A 14,536-nucleotide genomic window follows, 5' to 3' on the forward strand; every position below is an offset into this window, starting at 1 on the left:
TCTTGGCAGCCAGTTTTTTCTGTGCCTGCCTGTTTCTATTGCTAGATTGTGGTCACTGAGCCTGTACTTGGTCAGGATGTGCCTCTGCTTCGTATCTCTGACAGAGATGAGATATTCAGCCAATTCATAATCTCTTTTTAGGATCAGATAGGAATTCATTCTACTTTGGTTGGTAGTTTGGTTTGTCCAATGCTCTAAATAATCTTCTTTTGCTTGGTTCATTATTTTGTTGACTCTAATTGATGTTTAGGAAGCAGCGCTGGACTGAGCTTGATCTTTGTTAGTTTTTGTTATTGAGTTAGTTAACTTCAGTACCAGCTGGCTCAGAGGACTCTTTTCAGGGTTCAGCTCCTGGGTTTTCAGTGCCTCAAAATTAGGAGAGTTTTTGGGACTGCTGTTCAAATGCATCCAGAATTTTAAGGTTCTTTTTTGAATACTAAAATTGGACTGTTTATTTTGTGAAATTTTCTTTTTATAGCATAGAGTGCTCTTCGGGCTCATTCACTGCCATACTGAAACTTCCTGATGCAGTAAGTACTAGACCAAGGTAAGTGTACTGCATTGTGTACTCTAGGGCGGTGCTGCCTAGGCTGAACCTGTATCTGTGTTCCTGACACCTGGGCTTTTTTTTTAAGATCATAACTTTGGTCTTTGTTGGATTTACTGCCAGGACCCAGGACTGGCAGTACTGCTCCAGCTGATCGAGGAGCTGTTGCAGTCCCTGTTGTGAGGGCGACATAAGAACCAAGTCATCGGCAAAAAGCAGGGATTTGACCTCTGTTTCTTGGAGTCTGAGTCCAGGGGCTGTAGACTGTTCCAACTGCACCGCTAACTCATTGATGTAAATATTGAATAATGTTGGACTCAGACTGCAGCCCTGCCTCACTCCTCTATTTTAAGTGAAGAAATCTGTCCGTTTTTCTCCAATTTTTATACTGAATTTAGAATTTGAGTACATTGATTTAATTAAATCAAAGGTTTTACCCCCTACAACACTTTGCAAAAGTTTGTAATATAATCCATCATGCCAAATAGAGTCAAATGCTTTTTTAAAATCTACAAAACAAGCAAATATCTTTCCATTATTTTTGTCTTTTACATGTTTATTGATTAGGGTGTGCAGGGTGTAAATGTGATCTGTTGTTCGGTGGTTTTTGAGAAATCCAATTGGGCTTTTACTGAGGGTATTGTGTTCGTTAAGGAAGGTTTGAAGCCTGTCATTTAAAATACAACCTTCCCCAGATTACTGTTCACACAGATACCTCTGTAGTTATTTGGTTCCAATTTGTCTCCACTTTTATGGATTGGGGTAATAATCCCTTGATTCCAGGTGTCAGGAAAATAGCCAGAACTAAGGACAAGATTGAACAGTTTGAGCACAGCTTTTTGCAATGTGGGGGTGCTGTATTGTAGCATCTCAGCTCTGATGCTGTCAGGACCACATGTGGGGGTGCTGTATTGTAGCATCTCAGCTCTGATGCTGTCTGGACCACATGTGGGGGTGCTGTATTGTAGCATCTCAGTTCTGATGCTGTCTGGACCACATGTGGGGGTGCTGTATTGTAGCATCTCAGCTCTGATGCTGTCTGGACCACATGTGGGGGTGCTGTATTGTAGCATCTCAGTTCTGATGCTGTCAGGACCACATGTGGGGGTGCTGTATTGTAGCATCTCAGCTCTGATGCTGTCAGGACCACATGTGGGGGTGCTGTATTGTAGCATCTCAGCTCTGATGCTGTCAGGACCACATGTGGGGGTGCTGTATTGTAGCATCTCAGCTCTGGTGCTGTATTGTAGCATCTCAGCTCTGGTGCTGTATTGTAGCATCTCAGCTCTGGTGTTTTTAATAATAGATTCTACATTTTGAAGTTTTTCTTTTATATGGTTCTGATTTGGGTTCTCTCTCTCTCTTCTATTGAGAGGGTACTCAAGGGGGGTTTGATTGTTTTAATAACAGATTCTAATTTTGAAGTTTTTTTCTACATGGTTTTTGAAGTTTTCTCTTCTATTTACTATGATTCACATTTTAAGTTCTGATTTGGGTTCTCTCTCTCTCTCTTCTATTGAGAGGGCACTCAAGGGGGTTTGATTGTTTTAATAATAGATTTACATTTGAAGTTTTTCTTTTATAGATCTCTCTACAAGGGGCTTTTGTTTTACCAAAGATCTCACATTTTTTTTCTTTTATATGGTTCTGATTTGCTCCTTTCTCTCTCTCTCTTCTATTGAGAGGGTACTCAAGGGGGGTTTGATTGTTTTTAATAATAGATTCTACATTTTGAAGTTTTTCTTTTATATGGTTCTGATTTGGGTTCTCTCTCTCTCTTCTATTGAGAGGGTACTCAAGGGGGGTTTGATTGTTTTTAATAATAGATTCTACATTTTGAAGTTTTTCTTTTATATGGTTCTGATTTGGGTTCTCTCTCTCTCTTCTATTGAGAGGGTACTCAAGGGGGGTTTGATTGTTTTTAATAATAGATTCTACATTTTGAAGTTTTTCTTTTATATGGTTCTGATTTGGGTTCTCTCTCTCTCTCTCTCTCACACACACACACACACATACTCTCTCTGTGTGTGTGTGTGTGGGGAACCCGTGTGTGTAAGTGGAATCGGTGTGTGTGAGGGGAACCGGTGTGTGTGTGTGGAACCGGTGTGTGTGTGTGTGTGGAACCGGTGTGTGTGTGTGTGTGTGTGTGTGGAACCGGTGTGTGTGTGTGGAACCGGTGTGTGTGTGTGTGTGTGTGTGTGTGTGGAACTGGTGTGTGTAAGTGGAACCGGTGTGTGTGAGTGGAACCGGTGTGTGTGTGTATGGGGAACCGGTGTGTGTGAGGGGAACCGGTGTGTGTGAGTGGAACCGGTGTGTGTGAGGGGAACCTGTGTGTGTGAGTGTGTGTGGGGAACCGGTGTGTGTGTGAGGGGAACCGGTGTGTGTGTGTATGGGGAACCGGTGTGTGTGTGTATGGGGAACCGATGTGTGTGGGGGGAACCGGTGTGTGTGTGTATGGGGAACCGGGGTGTGTGTGAGGGGAACCGGTGTGTGTGAGTGGAACCGGTGTGTGTGGGGAACAGGGCGGCCAATCCGGCCTCTAAATGAAAAAGCGCTCCAACACAATTCCATCCTCTCTCGCTCGCTAGCTCTGACACACACACACATGAACAAACACACACACAGGTGTACATACACACACAAACATGAACAAACACACACAGGTGTACATACACACACACACACAAACAAACACACACAGGTGTACATACACACACACACATGAACAAACACACACACATGAACAAACACACACAGGTGTACATACACACACACACACAGGTGTACACACACACACACACACACACACAGGTGTACATACACACACAGGTGTACACACACACACACACACACACACACACACACAGGGTGTACATACACACACACAGGTGTACACACACACACACAGGTGGTACACACACAGGTGTACACACACACACAGGTGTACATACACACGCACAGGTGTACACACACACACACAGATGTACACACACACACACAGGCGTACATACACACACACAGGTGTATACACACACACAGGTGTACATACACACACAAGTGTACATACACACACACACACCGGTGTACACACACACACACAGGTGTACATACTGTACACACACAGGTGTACATACACACAGGTGTACACACACACACACACAGGCGTACATACACACACACAGGTGTACATACACACACACAGGTGTACACACACACACAAGTGTACATACACACACACACAGGTGTACATACACACACACAGGTGTACACACACACACACACAGGCGTACATACACACACACACACAGGTGTTAGGGTATTAAACACTCTCTTACACTATGTAGCATCTAGCACATCTTTAAGAAGACAACATTAAACAGTGTGTGTGTGTGTCTCTATCTGTGTGTGTGTGTGTGTGTCTGTGTGTGTGTGTGTGTGTGAGGGTGTGTGTGTGTGCCTCTCTCTCTCTCTCTCTCTCTCTGTGTTTCTCTGTGAGTGTGTGTGTGCCTCTGTCTCTCTCTCTCTCTCTCTCTCTCTGTGTGTGTGTGTGTGTGTGTGTGTGTGCAGTAAGGCTGGCGCCCCTCTCAGGATCAAAGGGCTCTCCCCCTCTAGCTGCAGCATATATATTTATAGAGGATTAATTCAGCACAGGACCAACTGCTTAACTCACATAATCTTCCCCCTTAAACACACTAAAGACACCAAAGACTAATTTAGTCCACATGTCACACACACACACACACACACACACACACACACACACACACACACACACACACACACACACACACACACACACACACACACACACACACACACACACACACTAAACACACTAGAGACTCATTTAGTCCACGTCACACATACACACACAGCTAAACACACTAAAGACACTACACACTCATTTAGTCCACATGTCACACACACACACACAGCTAAACACACTAAAGACACTACACACTCATTTAGTCCACATGTCAGTGCACTGGAGCTGCCACATGACTGCATTACAGCACACACCTGCATGATTCTGATCCTCTGTGCTCTTTACTGCAGCTCTCTCACCTGGGGACACCGCACACACACACACACACACACACACACACACACACATACGCACACACACACACACACACACACACACACACACACACACACTGAAGTTCTCTCACTTGGGGACACTGCACACACACACCACACACACACACACATCATCATCATGGACCAATTCCTTTGGACAAATCTGGGAGTCTGGCCTGTCCAACACTGCATAGCCATATTTTCACAGTGCATTGTTGAGCCTTCCAAAGAGATTTTAATGGGTGGACATTAAGCAAGACAAATGTGTCTACTTCCTCGCGGAGTCGACAAGATTTACTGTGTGTGATTTTTTTTTTTTTTTATCTTTTAATTTCTTAAAGTACCTTGTGATGTAAGCAGTTTCCTACTGGAGCACCATACCAAGTCTGACCGCGCTGGGCTGCCCTGACCAGGGGAATACACACATGCTCACGGCAGAGCCTCAACACACACACACACACACCACACACACACACACACACACACACACACACACACACACACACACACACACACACACACACTGCACACACACACACCGCACACACCACGCTGGGCTGCCCTGACCAGGGGAATACACACATGCTCACGGCAGAGCCTCAACACACACACACACACACCGCACACACACACACACACTGCACACACACACACCGCACACACACACACACACACTGCACACACACACACCGCACACACCACGCTGGGCTGCCCTGACCAGGGGAATACACACACACACACACACCAAACATGCTTGGGACCCAGGGCCCCATAAATCAAGTAGTAATACGCAAAAGCCATTACTCACAGCAGACACAAGTCACAGTGCAGGAGCTTCTACTGCATGATGACCAGCTGTCATGAGACTGACCACAGCCATGAATGAAACGGAGCTCCTGAGATAAGAGAAGCAGCTGACCTGCTGCTCACCTGCATACAACTACACCTGGCATTGCCATGCCGACCTGCATACAACTACACCTGGCATTGCCATGCTGACCTGCTGCTCACCTGCATACAACTACACCTGGCATTGCCATGCTGACCTGCTGCTCACCTGCATACAACTACACCTGGCATTGCCATGCCGACCTGCATACAACTACACCTGGCATTGCCATGCTGACCTGCTGCTCACCTGCATACAACTACACCTGGCATTGCCATGCTGACCTGCTGCTCACCTGCATACAACTACACCTGGCATTGCCATGCCAACCTGCTGCTCACCTGCATACAACTACACCTGGCATTGCCATGCTAACCTGCGGCTCACCTGCATACATCTACACCTGCCATTGCTATGGCACCTGCATACATCTACACCTGGCATTGCCATGCCAACCTGCGGCTCACCTGCATACATCTACACCTGGCATTGCTATGGCAACCTGCGGCTCACCTGCATACAACTACACCTGGCATTGCTATGGCACTTCACCTAGCACCGAGAACGCTTCACAGCGAGGGTCCGTCGTAGGCACCAGGAAATGGTGGCACGGTGGCAGCAAGGTACGCCATCTCTCCAGGCCTTGGCAGTTGGCACCAGGAGATGGTGGCAGCAAGGTACGCCAACATGAACTCAACGCCTCAGAGAAGAGCCCTGCATGCGTGTGCGTGTGCGTGTGTGCGTGTGTGTGTGTGGCACTAGAGGTGGAATTAAACCGCAAAGACGGACGGACGCAAGGCCTGACCAGTGGGGTCAGAGGTGGCAACAGGTATCCATGGTAACATGTCAGTCCTCATCAGAGACACATGAAAGTCTGCGCTTCAGACAGACACAACACACACACACACACACACACACGGCTGAAATGGAGTGAGATGATGACAGCAGAGGCCCTTTGACCTCCTGTTTCATACACCTCAGTGGTCAGAGGATGGACAATTACACACACACACACACACACACACACACACACAGTTCACCAGAGTCGTGTTGGATTCATCACTCAATGAGAGACTACTGAGAGCAAAATCACAGTATTTCTGCTGTGTGGACCTTTAGGCTTCAATTGTCCATTTCAATCAGCGCCAGTGAGCAATGGACCAATGCTGTGTCCCTCCACCCCAACACCCCAACACACACTAAGCACTGCAAATTGCATCTGCTGATTAGTCTGGTCATTGGGTTACTAATGGCAGCGAAGTGACCACTGATTATGTTTAGAAGATTTGCAATCAGTTGAAAGGTCTCCTTTACACATACAGTACACACATACGCACACACACACACACACACACACACACACACACACACACACACACACACACATACACGCACACACACACACACACACACACACACATACACGCTACACACACACACGCACGCACGCGACGCCACACACACACACACACATGCACACACACACACACACACACACACGCACACACACCACACACACACAGACGCACACAAGGACATGTACACGGATATGGAAACAGAAAGAAAGGCTCAGCTGTGTTGAGATAAAAACAGGGGCAGACTGAGACCAAAAATCGGCCCTGGCATATTTGGCCAAAGCAGCCCTCAAATCGGTCGGGCACACCTAATTAAATACAAAATCTTTGCATTGCCCTTAAATATGCATATATTTTCAACTGGCATGGAGCACTGAAAGTGATGTAGGCCTCATTGGTTATCTCTCTGACTGATCAGAGGTAGGCATGGAGCATAGGCTATGATCTCCATATTCAAGTAGGGCAGGCTAAGTCATTGATGGCACTTAGTGACCCACGGCTGTTCAGAACAAATTATGGCTACTACATGTTCACTGTAAGGCAATTGCTAATGAGATCATCAGTACACTGGGCGAATTTGATGACATTTTCATAAAACCTGAAAAATTCATGAGAATTGCTGGTTTAATATAGCACGTTGTCACAAATAGAGGGGGTTAAATGAACTGTGATGGGGTTCCTGGACGCTGTCATTACTGATCTCTAAAAGGAGTCATTTGAACTCATTTCCACAAAAGACACTCTAATGGAATGTTTGTGTCCTTCTTCCGTTTCCCCTTAGCTGAGACAGGTCCGCCGCAGGCTGATCATACCGCTGTAATTATTAAGGAAGAGTTTCTGCTTGAATTCAAAGTATAATTTCAAAATTCAATAGGCTACAATTGACAGCAGCACCAAAAATTACTGAAGCCTATGTGTAAAGAGTTAAATTACCCAGATTGTCTTAAGACATTAATGTAATTTATACCAGTTATCACTGTTGGACAACTGAAACAACACAAACAGGGCTGTTGCTGGAAATATTTTATTCCTGTACCTACCTACATTGCTGGTACATTTTGGAACAGTAGCATACAGCTACATGGACTAATTATCTTTAGTATCTTCCAGTAGCCTATCGTATAGGTTATATATACTGTAGCTTAGTTGGCTTGTGCATGATGTGACGTTTTGTAACTTAGATTTCCGTCAGTCTACAGTCTTTTAGCCCTTCTTTACCATGATAACCCTTCCAAGATAGAACCCTTCTCTACTTTGAGAGACCAGCCACCACTCATGCCATCGATGTTGAATTTTGGCCGTCTGACGGAAACTGATCAATCTGACCAACAGTTAACGTCGATTTGACACTATTTTGCTGTCCGGGTTTGCAAATCATTCATTTAGAAAATTTAAGTTGCGCTATTTGTTATTATAATCACAGCACGGCCTTACTATGTTATCATTAGGCTACCATATCATTACATTATCGCAATTAATAAGTCATCATGTCATGCATCACAGCCTACCTGGCTCCCCCTATTAAGTCAGGTTCTGCTCAAGGTTTCTTCCTGGAATATGGGAGTTTTTCCTTGCCACAGTTGCCATATGGCGTGCTTGTGGGGGTAAGAGGGTTAAGGCTGCCAGTCTTATGGCGTCATTTTCTATATTTTGATATGTTGCTGAGTATAACATAAACAGCAAAAAAAAAGTGATTGATAATGACTGACTGACTATTATTGTGTTACATGTTTCAAATGTAAAGCACTTTGAGCTGCATTCTGTGTATGAAAGGTGCTATACAAATAAAGCTTTATTATTATTATTATTATTATTACCTGTTCCATCACTGAGTTCTTATCATGTAGCCTCAACTAGGCTCGCACTCTCCACCTGCTCACTGTCCCTTGCTCTGTATGCTTGCTTACATCCTCATTCAAACTCAACGAACTTCAACATGTTGCTGACATATGCTAGCCTACTTGCAATATTGTATTTTTGCACAATTGTCACTACCGGCACCCGCCGCAATTTCGTGTAGGCAACTCGATTAACTTTTGAAGCGCTCAAAGAATCCTGGCTCTGAGCCAAAATGGAAGGGGTGGGGCCTGACGTGAGCTGTTATTGGATCAGTCCAGTGTCAATATTGAAATGTAACCAATGGGCCGCTGATTTTCCTTCCTTATTTAACAAAATAATTAAATTATATATATAGCCTATTCTATCGGCCCAAAAGGTGCGTCGGCCCACCGGGAAAATGCCCGGTATGCCTGATGGCCAGTCCGCCCATGGATAAAAACATTGGATATGATACAGTGAAGGATGTCCATCAGTCCCTGTTGCGCAACATCCTCCATCCCCGGCTTAGGATGGAGAGGCTGGGACGCGCGCGCGCGTGCGTGCGTGCGTGCGTAATAAATGACAAGTGGAGGTGCGCCACAGCATTGGCCAGCGCGAGCGCGGATCGGAGATGCGGCACTGAATACAAATTAGGCTCGTCTGTTTATAACGGAGGGTAAGATTCGCACAGATAAGAACAGTCGCTTTGAACTGCAACATACACGGGCAACAGCTGGGAGACGGAGCGCCCACTGTCATGTCCAACATCCATGACAGTAAACAAACATGTTTCCGATGTGTATCGCCCAAACAACTGCACGAGCACCACGAATCTTGCACAGGAATGTCGGTGTGAACAGGGAACACGCGCAGGCAAACACAACTGCAAAAGTTTAACGACAACAAACGACAACATACACAGACCACATTAAAAACATAGAAATGTTTTTTGTGTAAGTACTCACTTGTGTTCTAAGCGGTTCCCCGTGTTCTATGATGCTTATAAAAGGGATTTCCAAAAAAGAGGACATAAATTCCACTTGCACGATCTCTTCCTGGGTCTGGGGGAAGGCGAGCACGGCGGAGACCCCTTGGACCACGATAGCCTGACAAACACACCTGAACAGCGACTCCGGGTCTCCGTCCGTGGGCTCGCGGGGCACCACTTCCAAGCTGAGATTGTACGGAAGAAAGTTGTCCCCGGTTTCGGCGAGACCGCTGAGGGCGCGGTTCAGGGCAGCCCGCACCCTGGCCGGTTGTCTGGACGGCAGGAGGGCACCTAGGCGCACAGTGTGTCCGATCCGAGCCAGGATGTGACAAGGCTGAGGGTGAAGCAGACAAGGGCTGATGTACGAATGGAGAACGATTTGGAATCCGAAGTAAAAGTATGCCAAGAAACTGGAAAAGAATAAATTCATTCTGCTGCGCTCTCAAACGGAATGAGGTACTGTCAGAAGATAGCATTGCTTGCCTTATTCCTTCTTTTCCTTTATGTCGTTAATTCCCTTTGTGGAAGATGGTATGACTAGTGATCTACAGATGTTACAGTGCGAATGTGTGCTCGCGACGGGCAGGGGAGGGGGTGCCCGCTGGATAGGCGGAGATGCCGCGCGCTGTCATTCTCCGTTAACGCAACACAAGCAGTCGTGAGTCAGTAACACCGGGCAGGGGTGTTGATAAGTGAGGCGTAGGTCGCTGTCTGACAAAGAGCCCAGGGTCCCCCGTTTGAGTACAAGATAATATACTGCCATTAATGTGCGCGCGCTGTTTCCTGCTTAACCAGTCACTTTATTGTTGGCTCGTTACTTTGGAGACGTTCGGCGATTTTGCATTTGGCAAGGTCACGCAGACAGTCTACCCTGCAAATGCAGCAATGATTTAGTCCTAAAATGCATAACCTCAGTATATTTTAGCATTTCCCAAAACGTCATTGCTATTGCTGTAATGGATGTGCGTAACCGGATATGTTATTCAAATGAATGAGAATTGTGCAGGTGTAGGATTGTTTAAATCAGTATCCGTAGTGGCATATGGACTGTTCAGTTTTAACAAGTGAAACTCATCTCGCGAAAGCTTTCCCTCAGTTTTGGGGACATGAGTAAATTTGCTTTTAAGTCCGGGCTCAAATACAGTTGGCGTTGGAGCCCCGCCAATATTACTGAGGGGCTGAACGGATTCCAATCAGTTTCCTTGCGATAGCCTGGTTAGATCCATGTGAGGAAAATAAACTGGAATCAGATTAACTAAAAGAGAAATTCAGAATCAGACCATAATACAACGGTTGGGTGGAAAGAAGCAGGACATGCTTAATATTGTGCGTAGAAACGGTGAGGCAGCGCGTGCAAGGCGTCAAGTGAAAAGAGCATTCAGCGCGGTCGGAGTCTTATCTCAGGAAGAGTTTCAGGCACGCGGGGAATACGGATGTGTGAAGCCGTTTGTCTCCTGCAGTAACCTACCACATGGGGTCAAACATCCATTTTGGAAACCAATTGAAGATTAAGTCATAGCTGTTTCCTAAATTCAGAACATCCATCCTGTAGAAAACATGCAATATCGAGGGGGATTATTTAAGGGAGTGGAAAATAAACATTTGTAATGAAGCACATGTTGCTGCTGTAATATTTTAGATGATAGAGGAGCTGTTTTGTTGAGCTCAGCGCACAGGTCATTAATTCGTTTGTGTTGTGCTAATTGGCTTTTCAATTAAAACGCCCATCTGAGAGAGCCTGTTGAAGGCTCGATGAGAATTACCCGCGCGCTGTCACACTGCTCACGTCATGCCACAGAGGAGAGGAGCTCGAGCTTTTTGTCATGTTGATGCGGATGGGGTCCCCCCGCCCTGCAACTGAAGTTTTCGGTCTCGTCGGAGGAACGGGCGTTCGTAAGGCACAAATAATGGCGCGGCGCGTCCCTGGATATTACTCTCCACCTGGAGCCTCTTCTCCCGTGTGAAATTAAAAAGGTGCCGGAGTGTGAAATGCAGCTCTCAGACAACAAATTAAATGCATCCGGATCCATGGTTTACTGGGGTAGACAATGGAAAAGTGCAAGGAGTTGGAGATTGCGTTGTGAACTGAAGGATAATGGCATGTGCCCAGTATGTTGACTAAAGGCTCCAGCATGTTAACCCTAAACAAAACCACTGGCGCTATTTCGCACCTTACTGGCTTTGACTGCTATAGCTATATTATTATAGCTATAGCTGAATTAGGTATTCAGACAGACAAATCCGCTTCATTCCATTTGCACTTGCACACTGCAGCTGAATGTTGTATTGAAAGTGTCACATTAGAGTCATACAGTATCATTACAAGTTAATTAAGGCTTTTATACTATTCGGCTCTTGGTTTGAAGGAATTATTACAAAGGGCAGACATAATCCTGTCCTTCATATCCAACACACTATGTGTGGTTAGCGCTTCAGACTTGTAACAGGAGGGTTGTCGGTTCGAACTGCGACCAGTAGGCACGGCTGAAGTGCCCTTGAGCAAGGCACCTAACCCCTCACTGCTCCCCGAGCGCCGCTGTTGTTGCAGGCAGCTCACTGCGCCGGGATTAGTGTGTGCTTCACCTCACTGTGTGTACACTGTGTGCTGAGTGTGTTTCACTAATTCACGGATTGGGATAAATGCTGAGACCAAATTTCCCTCACGGGATCAAAAGAGTATATATACTTATACTTATACTATTATATTTGGACATACAGTAATCTAGCAGTAAAACAAAAGAGTATTTGGATATACAGAAATCTAGCTCTGGTGAAATGTTCCTCTCAGCAGTGGTTTCTCATAAACCCACTGCACAATATGTTCACTTCTATTCCCTTATTTTTAGTTTCAGAGCTTATTGCGTTGGAGCACCAGGAGTCCGCTGCAGCTCGGCCAGAGGAACCGTGGCTTACTGCCCAGAGTGCCATTGCACAAGCAGGCGGCCATTAAATCTTGTTTGCTCAATCACTCGTACCCGCACTGAATGCACAATGCACAGGCAGTGTGGCTCTACATTACAGCAGCTGCGCCCGCCTTCCTGATGCCCCGCGAGTGAGCGGGAGAGAGCTGCCTGGGCTCGTTAGAGAAACGCTCGTCACATCACGACTGTCGGCACAGCCTGCACATCCTCTCCACGGAGAAAACTTTAAGACGGGAAAAGTATCGATTAGGCCACTCACGGTAAACAGGAGATGAGCACCGGTTCCAAGGAAGAGTCTGAACAATTGCATCTCGCTCTTCAGCTGTTGCTTCTCATCATCAGAGCAGAGTGGAGTGGAGTGGGGTGAGGCTGTGCAAGCCAAGCTTTATCGTACGCTAACGCTTTATCCTCTCACAAGCCAAGTAGACTATCTGGCTACGCTAATGCTTTATCCTACGCTAACACTTTATCCTCTCACAAGCCAAGTAGACTATCTGGCTACGCTAACGCTTTATCCTACGCTAACGCTTTATCCGCTCACAAGCCAAGTACCGTATTTTCCGGACTATGAGTCGTACTTTTTTTCATAGTTTGGCTGGCCCTGCGACTTATAGTCAGGTGCGACTTATATATGAAAAAAATATATAATTGAACATGTTTTTAAATGTTAATTCATATTAACTGACCCCTAGTTAATGAACCCTACATGAAACATTACTGTCTAGCGCGAGAGAGCGCTCTCAAATGCAAACATGCACCTAAATCATCAAATTATGGCCGGGATTCTATTTATAGCCGGGCCTCAGATTCGGACAAATAAAGGCCAGTAATAATTTTGTTTCAATTTAACTCATAAAAGAGCTCTTAATATTTTATATTGTTGGTTGGTTTAATATTGTTGCCAATGATAAGTCATTGTCTTACACCATGAGTCTCCAACACGTTGCTCTCAAGCTACCAGTTGCATGCCGCCCCCTTTTGAGCTTGCCAGAGGCTGAAGCAGTAACCTACATTTAAACACAAATGTTGCTGCCAGGCATCAGAATTTTATAAAAAAGTAAATCACACAGAATTAAAAAAAAATAACTAAAATTAGGCTATCGTGGACCTCTTTGGCTATACGGAATAAGGTTTCCATTTCAACACAACACATGTCCCATGAATAAATGAAAGCAGATGACTTATCTCGCAATAAGCGGATGGAAATACATGAACCGTCAAATACCCCACAGATTTCAGTGGTCATCAGTTCCGATATTTAGCAATATCAAACAGTACAAGCCATGCCCCAAATAAAGGTGCTATGCTTTGCGCAGCCTAAATAAAAGACTCCCGCCATAAGGATTTGAGGATTTACGATAGTCTGTCTCCTAAACATTCCTTACCCCTAATCTAGACATGCATGAAAACATTTGAAAACAAAACTCACTGCCATGTAGGCTAATATTTGATCACTGTTTTGCAACTAATTATATTTCACATAATGAATACACACACTAGAAAGTGAAAGTAGGCCTACTATGCGCTCCGTGTCTGTATCTGTCTGTTCACGTCCGCAATCGATTATAACGTTCCTCAAATGGAGAACACATCCATGTTCTCTCGTGTTAGGCTGTCATGCTTCTGTGTTCGCAAAATTCCTGACGGTTCCTGATCGCTAAACGTTTGTTTTCCTTTCCTGTCGATCGCGGTTGATATCATGTAGAGGCACCTAGGCTATAATTTGACTTAAGCGGTGAGAGAGGGAGAGAGAGAGGCACCCGCGAAGTAGTCCTGCGCGTGCGAGTGTGTGTGTGCATGGAGTTCAATTGAACACTTTATCCTACGCTAACGCTTTATCCGCTCACAAACAAAAACACCTTTAAGAGCAATGACGTGACTTTAATATGCTTGAATATGCTGATTCCAAGTACATCTTTATTTAAAGTGTATTGAAAC

General features: G+C 45.5%; 1 protein-coding gene across 1 annotated transcript in view; it reads right to left on the reverse strand.

Moving 5' to 3' along the window:
* grin3bb (glutamate receptor, ionotropic, N-methyl-D-aspartate 3Bb) overlaps positions 1 to 10,405 on the reverse strand; it is a 166,829-nt gene extending 156,424 nt beyond the window's left edge. Inside the window, 1 exon segment of the mRNA XM_048251455.1 lies at positions 9,655 to 10,405. Coding sequence (XP_048107412.1) covers positions 9,655 to 10,107 — 453 coding nt within the window. The 5' untranslated portion in view covers positions 10,108 to 10,405.
* Between the last annotated feature and the right edge of the window lie 4,131 nt (positions 10,406 to 14,536).

The sequence above is a fragment of the Alosa alosa genome, chromosome 9 (genome assembly GCF_017589495.1).
Source record: "Alosa alosa isolate M-15738 ecotype Scorff River chromosome 9, AALO_Geno_1.1, whole genome shotgun sequence".
Classification (NCBI taxonomy): domain Eukaryota; kingdom Metazoa; phylum Chordata; class Actinopteri; order Clupeiformes; family Clupeidae; genus Alosa; species Alosa alosa.